General features: G+C 46.8%; 2 protein-coding genes across 7 annotated transcripts in view; one reads left to right on the top strand and one right to left on the bottom strand.

The window, feature by feature from the left end:
• Positions 1-26704, top strand: part of LOC146337756 (phospholipase A2 inhibitor gamma subunit B-like) — a 32167-nt gene that overhangs the window by 2370 nt on the left and 3093 nt on the right. The window contains exons 3-11 of one of the 6 annotated variants that reach the window (XM_084815248.1): positions 1124-3792; positions 7563-7701; positions 8402-8490; positions 9632-12336; positions 12470-12560; positions 14599-14715; positions 15902-15934; positions 19107-19250; positions 24767-24943. In XM_084815248.1, coding sequence (XP_084671374.1) covers positions 12491-12560; positions 14599-14715; positions 15902-15934; positions 19107-19250; positions 24767-24943 — 541 coding nt within the window. In that variant the 5' untranslated portion in view covers positions 1124-3792; positions 7563-7701; positions 8402-8490; positions 9632-12336; positions 12470-12490. The other 5 variants (XR_014785092.1, XR_014785093.1, XR_014785094.1 and 2 more) reach the window with 5 other exon arrangements.
• LOC146337757 (uncharacterized) lies at positions 4751-26471 on the bottom strand. Its single transcript, XM_084815254.1, has 4 exons — positions 26351-26471; positions 17717-17911; positions 4939-5154; positions 4751-4836 (listed from the first exon to the last, which is right to left on the bottom strand). Exons 1-4 carry the CDS (start codon positions 26391-26393, stop codon positions 4772-4774), a joined length of 519 nt encoding a protein of 172 aa, XP_084671380.1. The 5' UTR covers positions 26394-26471; the 3' UTR covers positions 4751-4771.

Genomic DNA, 26704 nt, shown 5'->3' with positions numbered 1-26704 from the left:
GGCCTGATGGGAGTTGAAGTCCAAAACCTTTAGAGGGGAGCATTTGGGGAAGGGATCTTCTTCTTCAACACAACAAAACATACACGACTGTTTTACATTCATTCATATTCATTGCTGTGAACATATTTCATATTATTTAAATGTTACATGGTGCTCCAGTACTAAAGAAAACCCCAAGTCTTTAAAAGAACTGCAATACTTTCTCAAACGATACACCTTTTTGGTGGGAAAACACTTCAGTCTTTTGTGCTTGCTTTGTTTCCAAAGCCATTCATCATAGTTTGCTGTCTTGTTTGGCCTTGATCTCCTTTAACTAGAGCTGCAATGTGAATTGATTAAGCAATTACATTTCTGAGGATGGTTTTTAAAATGTTGCAGAAATCTGAGTCAGAGACTTATTTAGTCTCTTTAGTCTGACCCCTGATATGGCTACTACAAAAAGAGGGCCTGACTAATCAGGCACTGCTCCTGGGGGACCACAAATGCACCCTGGAAAAAGGCAGTGGGATTCGCCAAATATGTGCTCAGGTCAGGACCAGCCCTATCGTTAGGGAGCAGCGAGGTGTTGGGGCACAGAACTGGGGGTGCTCCTCAGACTGCCTTGCAGCTCCTCAGCCAGCTTGTTGTCCTCTGGTGTGGTGGAAGAGGCTCTCCCATTGTCACTGTTCAAGTAAGATTCAGCTATCGCCCTATGTAGGATGGAGGGGTGCCATTTTACTCTTTGCCTCAGGAAGCAAAACGCGTTGGGCCAGCCCTGTGGGTAATGAGTCCCACACAATGGTATAATAGAGCTGATGAAAGGAGTGGACCTTGCAAGGGAGCCAGATATCTCCTCCCCCATGCTTTTCAGACTTTCACCAGTGAGGACACATTTAGATAACTCTCGTTGAGTTTCCAAGTCTGTACAGCACATTTTTTTTGCACCTAATGTGTTTTCTCAGTGCTCGGTAGTGCAGGAGTAGCTTACAACTGCACCTTGTGTCATGTGGATTGATTGCAAGTCCTCCAAGCTATGTTTCATAGATTGCTACAACAACACAGTTTTATTCTCTTGGCTATTACTCATGTGTAAAAGTCGCATTTCTCATGAAACTCTGCTTCTATCTATTTTGAATCTTTACAGAGATGCCCACAACCATCCTCCCTGCACCAGACAGCGGAAGTGGGACAGGTGAACCAGGTCCACATCTGCCTGCTGATGATCACCTCGTGGGCGGCGGCTCAGGTGATTTTGAAAAAAAGGCCGGAGGACTTAGCGTCATCAGTGATCCGGACAGCGAAGATGATGAGGAGCTCTTCTATATCAATGATGTCCCTGCTGAGACTGGGTCTGACTCTGTTCTCCACTTCCAGCCTTCTGGGTTCTGTGGGAGCAATCCCAAACCTCAGGAACAAACGTCCCCTGCTAAGCACTGGTCAGCACCATCAACAACACCATCAACAACACCATCCACAGATGAGTGGAAACATGCAGCTCCAGATGCCACCTCATCTGGAACCGATACCCCCATTCCCCAAAGAAGAAATGGTGGTGGCAGGGTGAGCTCCTATGTGTGGTGCTTCTTCAAATATGCAGAGAATGACCGCTATGTCGTGATGTGCGATATTTGTCGAAGCCGTGTGTGGCTAGGAAAAGAAGGGGGCTGTCCACGAGTGGGCAAGTCTGCCATGAGGTGACACATGGAGGTGCATCATCCCCTTCTTGTGCCCAAAGATAGCAATGGGAAGCCACAACCATCCAAAAAGAACAGTACCGCCTTTGCCTCATCTTCCAAAGACCTCACGCAAAGTGGTCTGGGTGGGAAGGGCACAGAAGGCAGCTTCGCTAAGAGGCAGGTCTCACTGGAGAAATGCCTTGCGCTGACACAGAAATTACAGCGCCCAGGCACGACTGTGGACCCACCCCCTGACAGTGGCCATTGCAGCACATATGCTTCCCTTCTCCCTGGTGGAAGATGAAGACTTTTTGACCTTTATTAAGAGCATCTGCCCTCGGTGGGATGTCCCCTCTCGTCACTACATTAGTGGCGTAGCCATTCCAGCCCTGGCTTCTGCAATCAGACGGGTGCTCCAACAGGATTTGAAATGTGCAGTTGGAGGAAGTGTACATTTAACGAGTGATGCATGGACAAGTAACCAAACAAAGTCTTATCTGTGTGTCACCGCGCAATGGGTATCCATCAGTGCGAGCAGCCGACTGAGTCGCAGAACAGCGACATTGTCCCTCACAATGCTCTCAGGGACACACACAGCGGAAAACATCAGCAGCAGCATCAGTGGTGTTGTTCAGTCCTGGTTGGCCCCCTTAAATCTTACAGTGGGCTGTGTAGCAACAGACAATGCCTCAAACTACCTAAAAGCAGCCCGCATTGCACGGCTAAACCACATTCCGTGCGTTGCGCACTGCTTGAACCTTGTGGTGCGTTCTGGATTGAGCAACGCCTCCCCTAAAATTGGCAAGCTACTTAAGGTGGCCCAATCCATTTGCACCCACTTCAGGCAGTCGTGATCAGCAATGGAGGCAATTGGCGCCATCCAACGTAGCCGTGGCCTTCCAGAACACAAATTCATTTTGGATGTGTCCACACTCTGGAACAGCACATTGCATATGCTTCAGAGACTCTGTGAGCAGAGACCAGCTATAAATGACTACATCACTGAGAAGCAACACCATTCCAAATTTTTTGTCACACCACATCAGTGGCTCTGGATGCAAGACCTGGTGGACATTTTAAAAATTTTCGATGAATGCACAGCAGTACTCAGTGCAGACTATGCCACACTGGGCCAAGTGCTACATGTGCTGAGGATCATAGAGGGGGTGCTGAGAAAACGCCATTCTGAGATTTGTGAGTGCACCAGTGCTGAAGGCAGTCAATTATTCCCCAATCCTGCAGTTAGGCTTGCAGAATTCCTTCTGCAGGAGCTGGGCACCAACAAACACATAACTTCAATCAGGGGGGACATGAAATACGTTGCTGCTGCATTCCTTGAACCATGGTTCAGGGATAGCTCAACAAGTGCGGAGCCTCCAAACGACAACCCTGACTTCCAAAGTTTAAAAAAAAAATTGACTGAGAAAGTCATGGAGTGCTTCCAGAGAGATGGGCTGGATGAGAAGGAGCTGGGTGAGGCTAGTAGGACTACTACCTCCCCTGAAGACAATATCTGCAGCAGTAGCACCATCACCAGCAGGAGGGGCAATGATGACGCCACAGCAGCTGCACCACCAACACAACAAACAGAGTCAGACACAGGGGCATCTTGTCTCAAGTTCAGCTTTTACTCCTCAATGGCAGTGGAGCTTGGTGTAAGTGGGCGCAGGCAGGGGGAATGTGCCAAAGCAGCCAGGAAAGCATCAGCCTATGATGTGGCTGTCTGGGAACTTGAAGGTTATTCAAGAGAGAGTTTCTCGGGAACACAGAGCAGCCCAGAGAGTGATCCTCTCCTATACTGGGATACAAAACGTGGCGTTTGGCCACATCTGACCAAAGTCGCCATTTGGCATCTATCTTGCCCTCCCTCAAGTGTGGCCTCTGAAAGGCTTTTCTCCACCACTGGCAACATTGTCACCGCCCACCAAAGCAGACTCACGCCACAACATGTCTCCACCCTCGCCTTCATATGCTCCAACAGGGGATGGATTCCCAAGGAGCACCTCCCCCACCACCACCAGCTGTCAGCAGCAGAGTAGAGCAGTCATCAAGTGACGAGGAGGACCCCTGGGATGATGACACTGCTGCTAATGTGAGCCAGAGTTCTGAGGGACAATGAGGCAGAATGATACAATTGGTGAGTGGTCACACTGAGGTATCCCTCAATACTTTGTCCAAACCTGCAGTCCCTGTCTGGCCTGGGCAGAGCCCAAAGCACTGGCGATATGTGGCGGAGCTTTATAATACTTCACATGCAGAATCCAGTTGCACTACCCGACTGTGTGTGGTGGACTATGCAACAGCATACATCCCTACTACACACACACACACACACACACACAGAGTTCTCTATGCATCCCAGTGTACTCCGCTATCGACTGTATATGTGTGTCTTTACCCCTCTGAATGTTAGTATGATTCTGATTCCCCAAATGTATGTATAGTTCTATTTCTCTTGATGTTGATGTGTGCTTTTAATTCATTTAAAATTCTTTCATAAATCACGGAATTGCTTTCAAAGACCTTGTTGTGGTCTCTCCCTGGACTCCCTCAGCTTTTGGGTTTTTCTAAGCACCGAGAGCTCTATGTGAAAAGATCCCTCTGGTATGCATCCAGTTTACATCTATGTGATATGCACCTACACGTAAAACAAAGCATACTTCATAGAATCGTAGAGCCACAGAATCATAGAGTTGGAAGGGGCCTACAAAGCCATCGAGTCCAACCCCCTGCTCAATGCAGGTATCCAAGTCAGAGCATCCCTGGCAGATGGCTGTCCAGCCTCGTCTTGAATGCATTCATTCATAACATCAGGGATGCGGACTGTCCATCTCCCTATGAGGGAAGCTTACAGCAGCTGTTCTTGTTTGGCTGGGATTCTGGGGAGGCATTCTTGTTGCAGTTAACAGTAAGCAAACACAGAGATCATTGTGTACAATGATCTAGATTTAAGAAATTATATCTGTGGACTTGAACCAAGGAATTGTAACCTATTTTTTAGAAAGAACTTTATATACAAACAGAACAGATCAAAACAAAACACAGAAACAATTCAACAATTCAACAATTCAACAATTCAAAAACAACATTGGGCTGGCTGGTTGTGGCTGCAGGCCTCAGCTCGTAGGAGGAGGATGGCTTTCCTGCTCCAGGGCCTCCACCCTTCTTCGAAGGTCGTCACCTGTGTGTAGAAAGAAAGAGAAGAATAAAGCACAATGGTAATATGCATCTTGCAGGCAAAGTTGTTAGCTCAGGTCAGGTGCCATTCTGTAGTACTACTTACAGGTCCTCCTGAGCATCCGGACATCTCTTATCAGACGCCTCAGGATCACAAGAGGAGGGGCTTCATCTGTGGAAGAAGGATGGCCTTCCTCTACAGATGCTGCTCCTCTTGCTGCTGGCTCTTCCTCCTCCTCTTCCTCTTCCTCCTCCTCCTCCTCTGTCCTCTCCCTCTCCGTGGCCCTCAGTGCCTCCTCCACCAGCAAGGCATGATGCTCAGCTGTGGGATGTCACAGTAACAGAATGAATGCCTTTATATATGTGGTGAGTGAACAAAACCACAGTCACTGATTGATCTGTCTATCACCATCCCCACTACCATAAGGACCACTGATTCTGTCCTTCCACCACAAGGTCTAATGATGAGGGGATAATTAGGGAGGCAGATTATACAGTACTGACAGTTTTGGTGTGATGGGGACTGCTGGACTTCTGTAAACATGCACAGGATTGCACTTCTAGTCACCCCACTTCTACATTTGCAATGCCATGGTATCTGTTCATTCTAGTGATGCATTGCATAAATGCCACCTTTTTTCCTAGCGCAAGGAACCCAAGGCGGCTCACATTAGCCTCTTCCTCTCCATTAATGCTGACAACAACAACACTGAGGTAGTAGGCTGGGGCTTTCTGACTGGGCCAAAGTCACCCAGCGAGCTTCCATGGCTGAGTGGACTATACCCAGATCTCCAAGGTCTCAGATGAACACTTGCTCATGAGTTGACTTGAGTGCCAATGTCGTGGTAGAAAGGTGGGGTGGGTGGGGTGCAAAAATTCAGCAATCACTACATGAAGAAGGAAGATGACACCGAGAGGCTGGCCCTGTTGCTGCTGGGCTGGTGCCAGTCCCCCTGTGTGCACTGCAGAGACCGGCAGAAGCAGCATTTCCCTGGAAATGGACAGTGTGTCAGTGTGTAATATGAGTTGTAGTAGCCAGGCCCGCATAATCCTATGCATGTGGTTGTACAGGGAAAAACAATGCAGTTCCCAGCATCCCTTCAACCAGCCAAAGTGGCCGGAAGATGATGGGACCTTTTTCTGTCCAAGTTCAGCAAGCATAGGATTGCAGGCTAAATGTCAGGATTTGTTTGTTTCTGCATGAGACCACAAAGAGATAGCTTCATTTTCAGTACACATCCTTGTCTTCATATTTAGTTGAGCTTGATGATGGGATAAGTATAACTTACGAGGCATATACCTCTGCAAAAATGGGGTCCGGCCTGCTTGGACCCACACTCTGCGGATGCGCCAGTAGTAGGCGGGGGAGTTGGACAGCGGTGCCCTCCACTCAGCAGCAGCAATCCCCTCTCTGACGAAGGACTGCTTGAGTGCCTTCCATTTGGACCTCAATTGTCCAACTGTGCGATGGTGGCCTGCTCGCTCCATCCTCCTCTTTATCTGGGCCCAATAAAGTTCATTGCGGCAGGAGGAGCTGCCAAACAGCACTGACACCACCTCACTGTGCTTAATGTTGATGAGGAGGGCCTTGGTCTCCTCATGGTCCCACCTCCTGCCACGCACTGGTGCAGCCATTTTGCAATTTGCACACAAACACACACACCAAGACAGCCACGCGCACAACCACCACTTAACTACACACACACACAGACCAAACCGGACAAAAACACCACAATGCACAACTACACACACACACACACACACACAGACCAGACAAAACCACAACAATGAACAAACAACAGGAAATCCAATAATAAGCAAGCACCATCACTAACACACCACCACCACCACACCACAGAACTCCACCCACAAATCCCCACGCAGACGCAAGCGCAAATGCAGACGACATTCAGGAAGTTAGCAGGAAGTTGACGACAGATTTTGCGGAAGCGGAGCTGCAGCCCCATTTTTTTTTATTGTGACTGTGAGGCGGTTAGGTTAACAAAACCAGTAAACGCGAGGATCATTAAGCACAAATACACAGAAATTAATAAAATCACAGTCCCTGTCCCTGTCCGAGAAAACAAGACAGCGGGGGAGTGCACAGAAGGCGGGAAAGTGGGAAACATATTTCGGGCAGCAACGACAAAAAATACGTAAATCATTACGAAAATAGTGGAAAAGTTCTGGCCAAGGCAATCCACAATGGCGAGAGTACGGCGGAAGCAACGGGGGGATTCCCCCCTATGGAGGAAATCCGTAAGCAATCACAACGTAATATTTACAATTACGTTGTAATTGTTAATCTTTACGTAGACTACGGCGAAAATAAGGGCAACGCAAATAGCGTTGTCCTTATTTTCACCGTGGTCTACGTAAATCTTTACGTAGACTACAGGGGTCAAATAAGGAACACAAATGGCGTTGTCCTTATTTTCGCCGTAGTCTACGTAAAGATTTATGTAGACTACAGGGGTCAAATAAGGAACGCAAATGGCGGCGCCCCATGGGCGCCGCCATTTGCGTACGCGCTTTTTTTTTCCCAAAGTCACCCGTGATAGGCTACGTAACGATTTACGTAGCCTATCACGGCCACGTGGTCTTTTCTTTTTTTTCCAAAGTCACCCATGATAGGCTACGTAACGATTTATGTAGCCTATCATGGCCACGTGGTCTTTTTTCTTTCTTTCTTTCTTTCTTTCTTTCTTTCTTTCTTTCTTTCTTTCGTAGTTTGCAGCAGGGGACACGGGGCGCTTCTCCCCAGCCTGAATTTCGGCCGGGCGAGATGGGAAGCCTCCCCCCCTTCGCCTGAACTTCGGGGGGAGAAGCAAAGCACCTCCCCCCACCGCAAAAAAAGCTGCGAGACCAGGTAAGTGACTTTCGTACATCCCTAGAGGGGAGACCACCTGGGAACCACATGTAGCCACCTTGAGTTCCACAATGGAAGAAAGGTGGGAAATAAATAAATAAATAAAGATGTCAAAGAAATCTGTTTGGGGGCAGAGTTCAATGAGTTTTCCTAGGTTCAGTCCCCCCTCCCCCCAGACTTTCTTTTGGTTCCAGCTGCAGTGCCCAACTCAATCAGCAGCAAGTTGGGACAATTTGTGGATGTGCTAGGCATTTTGTACATTTGGTAGGGACGTACGGATTCCCCACCATCTGTTCGGGTGAGGAATCTGTGGGGGGGGGGAGATCCATTCCTCCTCCCCGGAATCCTCATGGAGCGGCTCCGCTGAGCGAGGATTCCACAGAGCTGAGGGCTGCCCCGTTCCGCCATCCGCATGCCCCGGATTCCCCCGTTTTTTTCCGGTTCCCTGAACTTAGGTAAATAATTCTGTAAGTACCGCTGAAAAATCCTTTTCGTGCACCCGCCGTCGGTCTCTGTAAGAGTAAAGCCCTTTGCGGGGATTCCCCATGTAACTTCCGGTCACCTTACCTCACCTGACCTCACCTGACCTGACCCCACCTCACCTGTCCTGACCTCACTGGACCTGACCTGACCTGACCTGACCTCACCGGACCTGACCCAACCTCACCAGACCTCACCTCACCTGACCTCACCTCCACAGACAATAAACAGAAAAGATGGAGGATTTCCGTGCACGTCGCGACTCAGCCCCAGCGAAAGAAAGCCTCGGGAAAATGCCTCGTAAAAAGGGTAAAGCCATTCGCGTTCTTCTTCCTCCATTTCCAATTTACGGATTTATTTTCCTAATTATTTTTGTAAAATCTGCCATTCAGTGGACAAGAAAAAAACAGGTCCGCGTGAGCTCTGGTCATGGTCGACCAGGCCACCCCATTCCGAGGAGGATTCCGCGGACCAGATTTGTCAGAATTCGATCCCATTTACAATTCGGGCAGAATTCTCTGACATCCCTAACATTTGGGTTTTTTTCCTTACAGGTTCTTCAATTTGTGCACATTTCTGAGCAATATGTGCAGATTTGCACCAATTTGGCTATAATTTTTGCCAGCCTGGCCATAATTTGTGCCAATTCAGCTGTCATTTGCTAAAATTTGGCCATATTTTGTGTAAATTGCTCAGAAACTTGTGCAGATTGCTCAGAAATTTGTGCAAATTGTGGAACCTCTGAAAAAATGCTCAAAAGAAGTGCCTGGAGTTTGGGGAAAAGCCCATAGCTCAGCTTGCAAACAGAAATTGAGCCATAAACGCCACAGAACTCCATCAACTCAAAAAACAACTGGATTTCCAAGCGACCAGCATCCCTAGTCTTTATTGATCAGCATCCAGGATGGAGTGGATCATAAAGAAAATACACCTGTTTAACTGTGTGTTTTGGGCTGGGGGCTTGACAAGCAATCACCCCAATATGGTTCCTCTACCTTGGAGGTGGCTCTGTAAACAGCAAGGTAGCAGGTGCAATGTCCCTTACATAATCAGTTCCATCATAAGAATACCTCACCTATTGCTAGGGTTGTAAGGATTTTGTTGAATCTGTTCCATCTGTGTTTTGCAGAGTGCCAGGCATGTATTGTTCCATTGTTCACTCATTAACAGAATCAGATCTTTCCCCCCTTCCAGTCCACCACAATTTATTTAACTTTCGCTGACACATTTTGTATATTTTTCTTCACTCAAGAGTACAATCATTCAGCGGAGTGCACACAGAAAAGGGTGCTACACAGCAGAGGCTGGAGAGAGATCAGGGATTATAACATGGTGTGTGTGTTTTAAGGTGTATATATTAGCATATTGTTCAGTAACGTTTGTACAACTAGATTTGCATACAATTCTGGAAAGGTTTTGTTTGTTTGTTTCTTTGTTGAATGGTCTGCAGGTCTGCTGAGTCTGAGCAACTTGGAAGGTGCCAGTCTGCTGCAGAATCTGTGGGTCAGATTCATAGAAATCCAAAGTCATCAGAATCCATTGTGGATTTCTCTGATATCCCAACTTATTGCATAACTGCCTGTCATGAGAGTGTGCAAGGAAGGATACAGGAGCCTGCCTGGAGCAAGGTGGTCAACTACTCCATGGACAAACAGCCTGGAACCACTTGGTCACTGCTGATGTATCGATGGGGTGAGCTTCACTCCTGGCTTGTGCAAAACAGGATGTGGGATGGATCCTGTACACTGTGCATAAGAGTTTGTCCTCTTACATCACCAACCATCCAACCACCTGGCTCATCTCATGGGCTCCTCCAGAGAGGGCATCACAATAGAAACAGCTACACAGGGGCTACATCAGAGTAGCAGCTCATGCTGAGCAATCTTTTGAAAACTGAGGCTTAGAGGTGACAGCCACTACAAGCACACAAGCGCTGAAGCAACCTCTGCTGAGGGTCTCTACAACCTCCATCCCCATTTTCTCTCTTCCATAGCTCAATCAGCTCTGCGGTTGCAAAGTTCTGGAGCTGGGGCAGGTGGAGGGGAGATCACTTCGTCCGCCTTGTGGGAGGGCTCCTTCAGTCTGTTTCCTCGGTGCTCACCTAAATGCTGCCAGCGTACCTGGCCCTGGACCTCTCTGTTCCCAGCAGTGGAGAAAGGAGGCACTAGGAATTCTGACTACTTAGACATGGTAACACCAGAACCAGCTCCTGACTGAAAATTACTCCCCTCCCACCCCCGAAGCTGAAGCCACTGTGGTATAGTGGTTACAATGCGCACAGGAACAATGTGAAAGTTCCTGTGCATGCACTTCAGCCTGTTCACTTTGGGGTTTGGCCTACTCAGTAATGATACATGCTTCCCTCAAGCAATCTCCCTACACCTCAATTAGAGTGTTATGCTTACTGGGGTTGTGAAGAGTTTTGGATGGCTCCTTTAGATTCACTGCCCCACTGACATCAGAGCCACCAGCTTCCACTGCCAGGGAGACAATTCAGTGCTAATTCCTGCACTGGCCATTATATTTCACCTTAACCTCCCTCACAGCGTCGTTGGAGTATTCTGCTCTCTGAACTCCTTTGAAGTTGATCAGGATAACAGTGTAATGGAACCAGAGGCTGAATCCAGCAGGCGCTTTAAAGGGAAGGGTGGGGTTACAAAGAGGCTGGCTGTCATTTAAAACAAAACAAAACCCTGCGCTGAAAACTAGGGGTAATATCAAAGGTTTTATGTCCTCTCTCCCCTGCACTACCCTCGTCTGAAAGCTCTCAATCTGGCATGTACCATTTGGATTTCCCCTCCCTGTCAAACTCAAACACACACACACACACACACACATACTTTCTCTCACAAATGCAGATCGGGCCTGGCAGGGTTGCATAATGGTTAGGAAAGATTATGTAGTTACAGTGAAGGTGAAAGAGAGTACAATTTACCCTCCAAACTAATATTTGCCTCATGGTCAGGTCAGGAGCACATGCTGAATATTGCTCATAGTACGAGTTACCCACCACTAGCATCTTGAAAACAACCCACTTCTCCCCAGTATTATAATAACAATCAAGTGGTTTAGGAATGGCGAGAACAAATGTTGTTAACTTTTTATTGAAAGTTTTATTTATTTTATTTTACAAGCAAGACTCTGAACTAGCTCGGTTGAATATATATAATCCTTATCGACCAAGAGGAAAATCATTATAAAACATAACTGGTAATTAGCTCCATGTGCATTAAATAAGATTTAGAAGGCTACAAAAAGTAAATGTTGGAACTGTTGTTGAATTATGTGGTGGATCTATATGGTGAATCATTGCTGTAATCAGCAGTATTCCACATATACAAGTATTCTTTTGTCTATTATTTGTATTCGGTGGGGGGGACAACTGATACATTAAATAAAAGCCAAGTGGTTAGAGTTGAAAACACTTAACTGTGATACCCCAAAAGGGCTACTCTAAATGCTCTATGAGAAATCCATTACAGAATATCAGTCAGTGGAGCCCCCAAGTTGGATCACAACATCTATGTTGAGGGGGTTAACCCTTCCGTATGTCTTTCCAGGACAAAAATCATGCATTCAGGTGGAGGTGATTTCATATAATACCATGGGCAAACCTGATGCCTCCCCTAATGAATCAACAAAATGGGGTGCAGGTAATTATGCAGCAAAAATACCTGCTCATTTAAACTTTACTTTGGTTTCAGAACTAGGTCATAGCACAACTTTCTGAACTCCACATCTGCAGCTTCTTTTTGATTATTTCAGTCATGGATCAATCAGTCTATTTCCAGTTCATTTCAGTATTGCATGTATTCAGTAATAAGTCAATTAACGTCCAATTTCTGCATCAGTCTGTGCATTAAAAAGAAACACACACACACACAGGAAAATTTGCATTTATTGTCATGAGGAATTTCTCCTGGCATATGCATTTTTGTATGTAACTTTCCCGAATATGCACATTTTGTATGCAACTTTCGCTAATGTGCACCTTTTTAACGCAATTTCAAGATGAAAACTGCATTGGACTCTTTGGAGAAGTGGCCGGTCTGCATATTAGTCCAGGAAGAGTGAATTAGTTGGAGAGCTTAAAAAATGTGGACCAAATGAAATTATCTACCATCTTTACTCCAGTCCCCATTTGAATTTGAAGTGGTACGTGAGCCAAAGTTGTTTCTCATTTACATGTTTTTCCTCTCCTTTGTGGGTGGGAGGAGCCATTCCTTTCCTTGCTTTCATCACTGTGGTGTAACAAGCTGTGTCAGTCCAAATTCTCTCTTCTGTGCAGTTACCAATAGCCGAGGAAATCATGCTTTTGATGCACCGTCTCGCCCTGTGCTGGTTTAATACAGGACTATTGTTATTCTTGGCAAGTAAAGGTAAGCATAGAAGGACCCTGACATTATAAAATTATGGGATGGGAATTTAACATGATAATAGAGGTGTTCACATATATTTATTTCTAAAAAACATTCATTTTAAATAGAATTTGTTTAAAAATGTAAGCAAGTGGAAATGAGTGTGTGTGGGTAAGAAGGTGAAAATATAGGCATGGTCCTGCATATCATTATCATCACTATCCCTTGAATAGTGGATTCAGTTATCTCATGCCAAGAGAAATTGATTTAAATGGGGCTACTGGGAAACAAGAGAGAAATATCAGCATGTTTGGAGAAACGCTGAAGTTTGCAGAACATGTACATGCGCGCACATGTGCGCACGCACACCAAAAGGGAGCAATGGGCTGGGCCCTCACAAAAAAGCCCAGCCCAATGTTGACTGAGCACACAAAAGTACTAGGGATGGACAGACCCATCTCTGTCCAGCCACAGGGAAGCTCAACGAGTGGCCCAGACCTGCTCAGTGAGCACATCAGTGCTAATGCACATTGGCACAAATCCCCCCACAAATGAAAAACCAGTCCTGAAGTCCATGTAATCTACCTGACTCAGAAAAAAGCCCATCCACAGCAGAATCCACAGGTCAGATTCTTGGAAATCCAAACTCAGTTGAATCTAGTGCAGGTTTCTCCAACATCCCTAGTCAGAGGTGCAGAACCTCTTTCATCCTGAGGGCCAAATTTCATCTTGGAGAAGCTGTTGGGGGCCACATTCCACACTCACATGTCACATTCCACATTCACACTCCTCATTCCACATTCTGCCACATTCCACATTCTGCCGCATTCCACATTCTACCACATTCCAGTGGTCATCGGTGGGGCCAAAGGCCAAAGGGGTAGGACTAAAAGACCAAAAATGCCAGCATATTTTAGCTTAGAGCTCATATAGCCAGTAGTTAAGCCTTAGGAAAGACATTTCAACCTTTTAGAATGTGGGGGAGGGGGACTGCAGAAAAACTGGGAAACCATCAAATGATTGGCAGTTGGGGGAAAGGGGTTGGGGTTATCTGGGGAACCCCAAAGGGCTAGATTGGGACCCCAAGCAAGCCAGATTTGGCCCCTGGGCTTGACGTTCTGCATCCCTGATGGAGAGGTTCCAAGGCATACATTCAGGCTTTTTCTGCAGAGAATAATAAAGAGGGATGCATCCAATGTTAGTCTAACTCAATGGAGGATGGTGGCTCCCTCCATCTTGGGGATAGGACTAGCACTTTGGATAGCTCCTTTAGAGTTCTGACTGGTTCTCACTGAAACCCAGAGTGGATGCACTGCCCCTCTGAAAAAGGAGCCACCAGCCTTCACTGGTCTAAAGTATATCCCACTCATTTCAATGTGTCTGCTCCAAGTAGAACTAACAATGGCTACAGCACAAGGAGTTCCTCAAGGTAAAATTGATGACAACTGCTCTAGTCAGTGAGTCCAGTTATGAGAACTGAATGGCTCGTTCTTTCCACTTCTTGCTAAGTTGCCCTTCAACAGTATCCTTTCAGCAGTTAAAATCTCATAGGAAGCTGCCTTATACTCAGTCAGACCCTTGAGTCCATCTCGCCCAGCATTGTTGAAACTGGCTGGTTTCGCACAACATGATAAGTGATGGTGGGTTGTGATCCATGCTTGTTTCAGAGTGGCTGTTCATGCTGGCAGGTTTGGATGACCTGAGAAGCCACTCTGAAATAAACATGGTTCACAACCACGATGGCTTACCGTGTTGTACGAATCCAGTCATTGAATGGCAATGGTTCTCCAGGGTTCCAGACAGGATTCATTCCTAGCCCTATCTCCATAAATTGGGAATTGAACCTTTCACCTTCTGTATAAAACACATGTTCTGCCACTGAGATGGGCCCTCCACAATATCTCCCACCTTGCAGATGCCTGATGATGAGCTTCCCTGGGGCCACACAATTTATATCTAGGATATCTAGGAGTATATCTAGGATTATGATGAACATTTGTGGTAGATGAATGAGAATTAATCTGATTGATGCTTCTGTCTCCCCACCCCTTGCTTTTAGGATTGTCTCTAAATTGTGAGATTTGTAGCAGTTCTCAACTCAGTTGTGTTGGAACTATGGACACCTGTATCAATGAATTAGACAGGTGTGCCACCATTCAATCAGAGACCATATCACGTAAGTGGGAGAAAAAATCAATAGCTGCCTGAAAATCAATAGCTGCCTGCAGGGTCTGGTGAATGTGGAACAAATTCAGAAACCACACCATTTTGCTCTTCCATGAGTAGAGCTGGCTTAATCTTTACTGCTGCTAATTACTCTGCACCTTAGCTGAGCACCCAGGCAGGGTAAAATTATCTGGATCTTCCTGCTGAGAAGTATGTGCCTATCTTGACCTTGGCACTGCATTTCCTTAAAGGTCCTAGCAACACAGAATATTCAGGGAAATCAAAGAAAGAAGCCCTAGCCATTTCTCCATGCTGAGATAAATTATGAGTATTGGTAGCCTGAATATTTAAAGTAGGGATGGTGGTATTGTTTCTACTATGAATTAATTTATTATTTATTTCTATATAGATTTTTTTTAAAATGTCTATGCTGCTTTTAAGAGTAGAACCCTCTCAAAATGGCAATGGCAGGAACAGGTGGGGTTTTTTTGGTTGTTGTTGTTTTTGCTCACAATAAATACTTGTCCTTTGATACATAAGAACATAATAATTTGAGCCTTGCTGGATCAGACAAACGGTCTATCTCCTCCAGCATTCTGTTCATGGTGGCCTGGCCAGGCCAACCAGCTGTTCATGGGAAATCCACCAGCAGGACATGAGTGCAACAGCACCCCCTTGCCCATGTTCCCCAGCAACTGTGGAACATAGGCATACTGCCTCTGATAGTGGAGGTAGCATATAGCCATCAGGACTAATAGCCACTGATAGGTTTAATGTCCATTAATTTGTCCATTTCCCTTTTAAAGCCATCCAAATTGATAGCTATCACTATTTCTGGGGGAAGTGGATGCTATTGTTTACCTATGCACTGTGAAGATATATTTCATTTTATCTGTCCTGAATGTCCCACCAATCAGCTTCATGAGATCATGTTCCTGGGTTCAAGTATTATAAGAAAGGGAGAAAGGTGTCTTCCAATCCCCTTTCTCCATATCATACATAATTTTGTACACCTCTATCATGTCTCCCCTTATCCCCCTTTTTCCTAAGCTAAACTGTCCCAGGTGATGTAATCCAGATGTTGTATGAGAGTCCTCCATCTTAGTTAACCTCCCAGTTTTTCTCCCATTATCTCTCTGAAGCTGGACATACTCTTTCACTCCTAATCAGTTTCTCTTTCTGATTGTTTCTTCCAGCCCATTACTTATACAATCCTTTCCGTCAAAGGCGTAAGTAGAAAAAGAAATCACCAACAGGTACTGTTGGTCTTTGCCTTGAAACATCACCCCTCTTCCTTTGATCACACCCATTCAGCCCATGCCGTCACCTTTGGCCTTTAATTGTTACTTCTTTAAAGAAACAATTATAAAGTAATACTGTGGCAAAATTCCCCCCCTTTTTTTTTTTTACTATTCTCATTCAATTTGATAGAAAATAAGTTGCTTTGAAAAGAAATTCAAAGAAGAAAAGTTCAGAGAAAATTTCATGGGTTGGGTTCAGGTATCCCCTTTAGGGATGTCAGAGGAATCCATGGGAACGGGGTGGTGGAGCTCAATGAACTTTCATTGTCTCAGCCCCCTAGACTTTGCTGTTTTCCACTAACTGGCCCAACTTGGTCTGCACTGAGTTGGGCCAGTTAGCAGATTTTCTATGCTTTATTTAATTTGCACAAATTACAGCCTCAACTTGCACAAACAACTAAATTGTGCACGCAACTTGCACAGATCTCTGCACACATTGTGCCCCACTCCCCAAAGGAAAAAATGTCCCCACAGTTTGGGGAAAACTCACAGCTTGGCTCTGAAATGCAAGCCAAGTCTGGCAGTCAGCGGACATCCGTCGAGCCCCAAACATGCCAGATTTCCAAGCAATGGACATCTCTACTTACCTTATTTAGGAAGTAGCTGTTCAGTGTGTGTGAGTGTCCCATTTTTCATTATAAATCACACATCATCATCTATCCAGCAGCCTCTAGCCTCCTAGGCTTCCCACACGTAAATTAAAGCCCAGCAGAAAACATTATGAGCTATTCCCCTCATATAGCTTTTCCAGATCAGGAAATGCAGGCAGACTGGGAGTTTGGAGAGTAATGGAGAGATATGTAATAGAAAGAAAGCACACACACACACACACACACACACACACACAACACCCTCAGCTACTCACAAAAATTGGAGGACAGATTTTGACACAGCATTAGTTCCATCTCTTCCTTGAAGACCACATACATACAACACTGCCTCACACACGCATGCACGCATGCACGCCTCCCCTGCATTGTGGAGGATGGAAAATGGGGGCCAGCCTGCCAACATACTGGATGCTGTTGCCACTTGCAGTGGACGTACAGCCCCCCACACCCAAAGAAAAAGCCTTTAGGAAGCTGCCCATTGTGGTCCCTACCTGCGAGCACCTGTTGAGAATTTCTGTTGCTCCTGTAGAAATTCAGTTAAATTGTCCTCCAAATTTCTCTGCCCACAAATAGGATGGAGGATTTCAAAAGGCCATTTGCTCACAGCCCTGTTTTAAACTCATGCCATATCATATCACATATAACACAGTGTCTCTGAACACAGGCAGAGTGCCATTGTCTTCCCATGTCATGCCTGCAGTCTGCTCTCTGCTGCTACCATTTAGAATATGGTAGACTGGAATAATGGTTGTGCTTTACCTTCATGCTTTCTTCTGTGCCTCCCATTATACATGAATCCCAGCTGATTAAAACGATGTAGTCCCTGTGTCTCATGACCCAAAATAACATGATTAGGGGCACAATCCCTCTGCCCTTCAGTGTGGCTCTTCTGAACCTGGGCCAAGTCACTTATTCCAGTTGTGCAGCCGTGATGAAAACTGAGGCCATAGCTTCATGGGAGAGGACATGCATCACATGCAGAAGCCCCCAGATGCAAACCCTGGTGTCTTCATCTAAGGTGATATCAGGTAGCAAGAGTGGGAAGGACTGGTGCCTGAGACCTGGGAGAGCTAGTTAGGGATGTATGAAAGTGACTTACCTTTTCGCGGATTCTGTTCATGGTGGGAGGGAGGCGTTCTGTCCTTCCCCCCGGAATCCTCGATGGGGGGGAGGTGATCCGGTCCTCCCCCCCAGAATCCTCGATGGCTGGCTGTGCTCCGTGGCGGCTCAGCGGAGCAGCCAGCCAGGCCCAGGCCAGGGCCGTCCACAGCTGGATTTCCGGCCACGGAGGGCTCTGGGTAACAAAACACACACAAAAAAAAATGCGTATGCAAATGGCGGCGGCTATGGCTGCTGCCATTTGCGTTCCTTATTTTTCGTCGTCTTAGTCTACGTCAATATTTACTAAGACAAAGAAAAGAAAGGGGAATGCAAATACTGTAGTGGGCGCTATTTGCATTCCCCTTTCTTTTCTTCATCTTAGTCTACGTAAATATTGACATAGACTAAGACGGTGAAAAATAAGGAACATGAATGGCGGCGGCCGTAGCCGCCACCATTTGCGTACGCTTTTTTTTTTTTAAACCCAGACATGATAGGTTACGTAAGTCTTTACGCAGCTTATCACGTCTATGGGGAAAAAAAAGAAAAAGATACAGATTGCAAATGGCAGCGGCAGCAGCCGTTCGGAAGACCAGCCGCCGCCGCCACCACCGCTGGAGCCGCCGCTGGAGCTGCCACCATCCGGAACATCCGCTCCAGGTAAGTCTAGTCCCGGAGGGGATCTGCGGGGGGAGGGGGGGCGGCAGGCCGTTCCGCCATGGATTTCGGGGGCCCGAATGCACTGGCATTCAGCCTCACCGAGATCCGTCGCGGAATTCTCTGACATCCCTAGAGCTAGTATCATCACCTGGAGAAGAGAAAATGGGGCTAGCCGAAATTCGACATAAGGTAGTTCTATACAGGCATATGGTGTTTGCCCAAATTACAGAGCGGTGTGTAATCCAGGGCTGTCCACCCCGAGGAAGGGGGGAGGGAGAATCTGTCAGTTTTGCTTTCTCCTTCATTTGGATTTGTAAAACCTCAAGTTCTTTCTCAACCAAATATGAAAAAAAATTGTGAATGCTTATCATGAACTGAAATGAATGTCTCACTAATCTGCACCAGCCAAACTCAATTCCCATCCGAGCATGGAGAGGACCCATGTTGTTGCACCTGCCCATCATACAGGTGTTAATGAAAAAGAGGTGTCAGAGAAAAGAGGTGGTAACCCTAATTAGCATGGGGATTCAAATCCAGACTCAAAGTCCTGGGCCCAGGTGAATTAATTTGTCAGTTTCTGTTTCATCACATTCAGTTTTGTAAAACCCTGAGGCCTTTCATCCCAAATATGGAGATCTGTGAAATTTTTTTGGTAAATTCTTCTGAAAACCAAAGTAAGACAGTATCCAGAATATTTAAAAGATTCTTCTACTTTTTTATCCTTACAGGGCAGGAGAGGACAGCTAAAATATGCCTGCAGTCCAGTAACTGCCATGAAAACTACATCGTTGTTAATGTGGGCAGAGGACTAACCCTTTCAAGCAAGCTTTCCTGCTGCACAGGGGATGATTGCAAGAAGTCTGTTCCCCGCTGTATGTAATTCACTGATATATCCGTCTGTCTTTTCCCCAACTTCTTGCCTGCTAGATTGGCAGATAAGCATCTCTATTCTCTTTATGCTAAGCTTGATGTTGATGGCAAAAGCTGTAATTGCTCTTTTTCATCACATATATTCTCACTGAAGCATGTAAAGAAACCAGTATGAATTGTATTCTAAATGAAATGGGTATTTCGTTTTTCTTCTTTCAAAAATCCTTCCAGCACCTTCAGGACGAAATGTAAATTAGATGGTTTTACTCTTGGCTAGTTCTCTCTGCTTCTCCCTGCCTGCTGAGATTAGTGAAAAGCCAGTCAGATCTCCAGTGGGCCTTTGACAGAGTAGGGGATAGAGGCTGGGAGAAGACCAAGGAAGGGACATCCTTGGCTAAACCAATAAATTCAATATATTGGTAAATTACATCAGTCAAAAATTAACATAAACACGAATAAGATATTTCAGTGTGTCCATCAGTAAAAATAGAAAAAAAAACCACCTTAATTGTGTGAGTTAGGCTACTAAATCTAGGGATGTCAGAGAATTTCTCCACGAATCTCGGGGAGGCCGAATGCCAACACATTCGGCCCCCCGAAATTGGTGGGGAAATTCTCCACCTCCCCACCCCCCCTGGGATGGGACTTACCTCTGTCAAATGTCCCTCTCGGCGGCGGGTCCCAGCGGCGTTTCGGTGGCGGCGGCCAGTCTTCCGACCGGCTGCCGCCGTCGCCATTTCCCAGTATAGTAAAAAACAAAACAAAACAAAAACGTGATAGGCTACGTAACGATTTACATAGCCTATCACAGCTAGATTTTCAAAGTCAGCCGTGATAGGCTATGTAAATCATCATGTAGCCTATCATGGCTGACTTTGAGGGGGAATAAAAAAAAGCGCATACTCAAATGGCGGTGCCCATGGGTGCCGCCATTTGCGTCCCTAATTTGGGCATGGGTAGTCTACATAAAGATTTACGTAGACTACAGCGAAAATAAGGGCAATGAAAATATCATTACGTAGCCTATCACTTTTTTTTTTTTACAATTTACTTTTTTATTTCGCGGCCAGGGAGACAGGGCGCTTACCCCCGGCCAGAATTTCGGCAGGGAGGGATGGGGTGCCTCCCCCCCGGCCTGAATTTTGGCTGGGAGGGGTGGGGCACCTCCCCCTGCCAAGAATTTCAGGGGGAGAAACGGAGCGCCTCCCCCCCACACCGAAAACAGCTGCGGGACCAGGTAAGGGACTTTCATCCATCCTTAACTAAATCAGGTAGCTGAAACAGAAAACAGAAAGCTGATGTTTTGTGGTAGGTAGGTAGGTAGGTAGGTAGGAAGGAAGGAAGGAAGGAAGGAAGGAAGGAAGGAAGGGATTGTGGGTGCATCCCTGAAATGGGCACAGAAGCAGCCCATTCCTGCATTGTAAATATGTGAGGAGGCAATGGTTGCAGTTGTTGCAATAATTGAGGAAATACACTCTGTACATATTCAGAGTTGCTCTGATTCACATACCCTTGGATTCATCCCTGATATGGAAAGAAATGAACTCCAAGACTGAGTTCTAATGAATCTTGGCATGACATAAGCTTTGAGGGACAGGAAAATTGGGTGGTAGCCTGTGAGGGGTGGGGAAGAGTTGTGGAGTAAAGATAAAACTAATTCTTGTGAGCAACAACTAAAAAGAAGTGTGTGTGTGGGGGGGGGAATAAGAGTGAATAGTTGTCTGGAGGGAAATGGAATTGAAGGGGCACAGCAAAGTTTCTTTAGAAAAGGTGAGTCATGAAACAACAGGCTCAACCACTATACCCTTCACAATTCTGCTGCTTATAAAAAATTACACCTGTTGAACTATTACCTTGAAACTTGCCATACATGATCAACGTGATGAGTGCATCTTTGTCTGGAGAGGAATAGAACATATATTGTCTCTTGCTACCATTTTCCTGCAACCGAAGGGAGGTCAGGACTTTGTTTCTATGTGAGGAAGTTCTGGGGCAGTAATCTGCATGTGACACACCTAATTCTAATTGTGTGGGAAAGGGAGAAGCTGCAGTTGCTCAGGGTTAAGTGAAAGGCATTCTCCATATTGTCCAATGAACGCTGTTCTTTTATTCTAAGTGTGTGCATATGTAGTGTTTACATCAGCCCTGGCCAATAAAATCATAGAATCATAGAACAGTAGGGTTGGAAGTAGGGGTGCACGAAAGTCCCTTACCTGTCCTCGAAGCTTTTCGCGGTGGGGGGGAGGCGCTTCGCTGCTCCCCCCGCGAAGTTCAGGCTGGGGGGGGAGGCTTCCCGCCTCGCCCGGCTGAAATTCAGGCCGGGGAGGAGGCGCCTCGCCTTGCCGGCCGCGAACTAAACAGTTAAAAAAAAACAAAAACGCCCCCGTGATAGGCTACGTGACGATTAACGTAGCCTATCATGGCTAGATCTGCAAAGTCAGCCGTGATAGGCTACGTAAATCGTCACGTAGCCTATCACGGGTGACTTTAAAAAAAAAAGAAAAAAAAGCGCATATGCAAATGGCAGCCCCCATAGGGAGCCGCCATTTGCGTTCCTTATTTGGTCGCTGTAGTCTACGTAAAGGTTTACGTAGACTACGGCGAAAATAAGGGCAACGCTATTTGCGTTGCCCTTATTTTCGCCATAGTCTACGTAAACCTTTACGTAGACTACAGCGACCAAATAAGGAACGCGAATGGCGGCTCCCTATGGGGGCCGCCATTATCCGTACGTGCTTTTTTTTTTTTTTAAAGTCACCCGTGATAGGCTACGTGACGATTTATGTAGCCTATCACGGCTGACTTTGCAAATCTAGCTGTGATAGGCTACGTTAATCGTCACGTAGCCTATCACGGGGGCATTTTTTTTTTCTTTTATTGGAATGGCGGCTGCGGCAGCCGGTCGAAAGATTGGCTGCTGCCCCTGCCCCTGACGAAGACCCGACGAACCACCGGCCGGACCCGCCGCCGGGAGGGACATTCGCCAAAGGTAAGTCCCGTCCCGGGGGGTGGTGCGGGGGGCAGGGGGGTGTGGAGAATTTCTCCCCAAAACTTGTTTGGAGGGCCGAACACATTGGCGCTCGGCCCCCCGAAGTTTCGGGGAGAAATTCTCCGCCATCCCTAGTTGGAAGGGGCCTACAAATAGGGATGTCAGATAATTCCACCACGGACTCCAGTGAGGCTGGATTCTTTAGAATCCAGCCCCCCGCAGTCTGTGGTGGAAAGGTTTCCCCACCACCATGCTGTGGAATCCCCCAGGGATGGACCTACCTGGTGGTAGATGTGGCAGCAGCGGCGGATGAAGTGGCGGATGAAGCGGCGGCAGTGGCTCCGGCCACTACTGGGCTGCTGTGGCTGCAAATGGTGGCCGTTGTAGTGGCCGCCATTTGTGTCCCTATGCTAGCCCTTGACAGGCTATGTATATATTTACATAGCCTATCACGGCTAGAGCAAGGACACAAATGGTGTCCCCTATGCCATTTGCGTTCCTGCTTTAGCTGTGATAGGCTACGTAAATATTTACATAGCTGATCACGGGCTAGCATAGGGATGCAAATGGCGGCCCCTACGCAGGACGCCATTTGCATCCGCAGCAGCACAGCAGTGGATGGAGGCCCTGCTGCGGATCGGCCTGGCCAGCAGCTCCGCGGACGGGCTGCAGAGCAGAGCCGGCTGGACAGGATTCTGGGCGGGAGGAACAGATCACCTCCCCCCCATCGAGGATTCCAGGGGGAGGAACGGATTGTCTCCCCCCACCTGCAGACCCCAGCAGAGCCAGGTAAGTTGGGTTTCGTACACCCCTACCAAGACCATCGAGTCCAACCCCCTGCTCAATGCAGGAATCCAAGTCAGAGCATCCCTGACAAATGGCTGTCCAGCCTCACCTTGAATGCCTCCAGTGTGGGAGAGCCCACCACCTCCTTAGGTAATTGGTCCATTGTCGTATTGCTCTAACAGCAATCAGGAAGTTTTTCCTGATGTTCAGCTGGAATCTGGCTTCCTGTAACTTGAGCCCATTAATCCATGTCCTGCATTCTGGGATGATCAAGAAGGGATCCTAGCCTTCTTCTCTGTGACAACCTTTCAAGGACTTGAAGAGTGCTATCCTATCTCCCCTCAGTCTTCTCTTCTCAAGGCTAAGCATGCCCAGTTCTTTCAGTCTCTCTTCGTAGGGCTTTGTTTCCGGTCCCCTGATCATCTTTGTTGCCCTCCTCTGAACCCTCTCCAGCTTGTCTGCATCCTTCTTAAAGTGTGGTGCCCAGAACTGAACATAGTACTCCAGATGAGGCCTAACCAGTGCTGAGTAGAGGGAAACTAGTACTTCCTGGGATTTGGAAGCGATGCTTCTATTAATGCAGCCAAAAATAGCATTTGCCTTTTTTGTAGCCACATCACTTTGTTGGCTCATATTCAGCTTGTGATAGACAACAATTCCAAGATCCTTCTCGCTTGTAGTGTTGTTGAGCCACATATCCCCCATCTTGTAACTGTGCATTTGGGTTCTTTTTCCTAGGTGCAGAACTTGGCATTTATCCCTATTAAATGTTATTCTGTTGTTTTCTGCCCAGTGCTCCAGTCTATCAAGATCACTTTGAATTGTGTTTCTGTCTTAAAAAGTATTAGCTATCCCCCCCAATTCTATGTCATCTGCAAATGTGATCAGCATTCCCTGCGCCTCCTCCTCCAAGTCATTAATAAAAATGTTGAAGAGCACTGGGCCCAGGGCTGAGCCCTGCGGTACCCCGCTCATTACCTCTCCCCAGTTTGAGAAGATCCCGTTGATAAGCACTCTTTGAGTCCGATTCTGTGGCCAACTGTGGATCCACCTGATGGTTGTTTAATCTAGCCCATTTTGAGCTAGTTTGAGGTACAATCTCAATAGTGAGATTTCCTCCTCTCTGCCAATCAGGGATGCTGATGTTGCACGGCACTATTTGCTTCTGCTTGTAAAGCATGAGGACATGGAATTTGCAGGAGCTTCTGCAAGGCCCCATCCTCAGAGTCTGAGGTTCCTGTTTGAAGCCATGGAGTCTCCAGAAATAGCATTGCAAAAGACACTGAAATAGCATTGCAAAAGTCCACCAGGAGAAGAGCCTTCAGTGTGGCGTCCCCCTTCCTTTGGAATTCCCTGTCCCTGGAGGTCAGGCAGTTACCAACACTGGGTTGTTTTCAGTGCCTGCTGAAAACAGTTCTTTTCTAGGAAGCCTTCCTTGGTTAACCAGCCTCAGTTATGTCAGTCCAATTAGGTGGGTCATTGCTCTAAGCCCTTCTCCTTGCCGTCATGAATGCTTCGCTATGAATGCTGTGGTGCCAAAAAGTAACAAAGCAAAATGAGCAATGGCATAACTATCAATGGGCTTATACAAAACCTTCCCTAGCCTTCCTAGTCACTCTGCACCATGAGAGTCTAATAGAAAATGGCCCACTGAAACATTTACTCAATGTGATTTTCCTGCTCATCACATCTGCAGAGCTGTTGGGCTTCCAGCCCAGTCTGACCATCTCATCTTTCCCACAGTGCCACCTGTGAATATGACGTTGAACGGAAAGAGATGTGAAGGCTGCTTTTCTTATTGGCATCCTGTCCTTGCATGTTGGCAGAAACGGAAGGCTTACTGTGTGGGAGACCAGAACCATTGCCTTGAGATACACGGACGTGGAGTCTATCCCTATGCTGGCACAGTTAGAACCCTAGGTAATTCATTTCATTCTCTGTTTCACACACGCACGCTTCAGAAACTTCAGTAAGTACAGAATGGAACCACCACAATGTTTGCGGGAATCTTCATATCATACCCGTATTGTGCCAATGACATTGACTACCTATTCATTTCCAGTCTCAGTTTAAAGTACTATGCTGTGTGTTCGTTTTTACTTTTAAAGCCCTTAATAGTGTTGCACCAACAAGTTACTGGAAAGACTGCCTGCACCTAGGGCTGGATGGACTCAACAGCACCCAGCTTCCTCAGGTGCTCGCCAAGCCGCTGCCACTGCCTGCCCCTGCTCGCGGAGCTGTGCAAGCTTCTAAACTACCCCAGGGAGCGCCTGAGGTAGCTGCAGGCTGCCCGCCCTTATGGCAAGCCACCATGGTGTGCAACTGTGGCAGGTCTGGAATGTCCATATTTTTAATGATGTATTATTGGTGGCCGTAAAGGCACCATTTACCCAACATTAAAAATACATTCTGGAGCCACCATTGTTGTGCACAATGGTGGCTGCCAGAGTCCCCGTAGAGGAGAAGAAGGGCTTGTGGGTGATTCATGTCTCTGCTGCCTCTCGAGTCTTGCCAGGTGGGAGGGGTGGGAATCACACCTTCTGCTTGTTCTCTGCTCTCCCCTCTTTGCAAGGAGGGGAGAAGAAGGTGTTAAGGGTGATTTCTGTCTCCTCTGCCTCTCAAAACATCTGCTCTCTGGGCACAGCACAGGGCTGCTCAGCAAGTGGATCCAGGTTCACACAGAGTCTCAGCAACCCAGTCTGGGGTGCATGAGTGAGGGACAGTTTGCTGGACTACATCCCCTTCCTGCACTCTCGCAACATCCCTACCCGTACCCACATGAACCTGCCTGAAGCCTGGCCTTGGAGGTCCTGCTTTTCTGAACCTGCCCTCAAAAAACATAAGATTAGTGAGTGTCATAGTCTGGGCCCATTCAGTGGTGGTTCCAAATCTTTGGAACTCCTCTCCCTGTGAAATATGCATGTCCCTTTTGCTGGCAATGTTATAGTGCTTCATTCAGTTTGTTATTGTTCTTTGTTGACTGTGTGCTGGATTGGTATTTTAGATGCTGCTGCAGCTACTTGTGTTAATTTTGGGGTTTGTTTTAACAATGTTGTAACTGCATATTGTATTATAGTTTATCTTTGGAAGCCTCCTTGTGAGGCTTTACCATGTCATGGAAGGAATAAAAATGTTAGCGAAAGCAAGTAAGTAATAATATTACTTTCCCAGCCAGTAGAGTCACACTCTGACAGGTATACCATAATAGCCACTGAAATAGTATTGAATGTCTCTCAGAACAACCTGCCTACAGTATTACAATCTAAAAAGAAATGACATGGCAGGAAAAAGGGATGGGAAGGAACAAGGAATATAAATAACAGATACCTCCTCCAAAGCCCTTACATCCTTTGCTCATATTCTGCAGCATTATCCCAGGTTCCACCTTCACTCCATCATGGCTTGACAGATTCTCTCCTGACTCTGCTCCTGATTCTTCTTGCCTCCAACCCCTTTTACAGGCTTCAAAAATCCAAATCTGTCAACGCCAAGAAAAAAATGGAATCAGAGATTATCAGAACCTGTTAAGAGCTCCGAGAGTTACTGGGACCTCCTTGAACTTCAAGGGTCTCCCGGGCAAAGGGGAATGGTCTCAAGGAGGTGGAGCAGGGGTCCTTTCACCCTGGCACTCTAAGAGCAGTTTCCTCTTCCTGCCTGCAGAGCTTCTGACTGAGATGCATT

This window comes from Heloderma suspectum, chromosome 10 (genome assembly GCF_057233095.1).
Source record: "Heloderma suspectum isolate Gila_16-S chromosome 10, 16-S_ref, whole genome shotgun sequence".
NCBI lineage: Eukaryota > Metazoa > Chordata > Lepidosauria > Squamata > Helodermatidae > Heloderma > Heloderma suspectum.
This window is presented reverse-complemented; position numbering and strand designations above follow the sequence as displayed.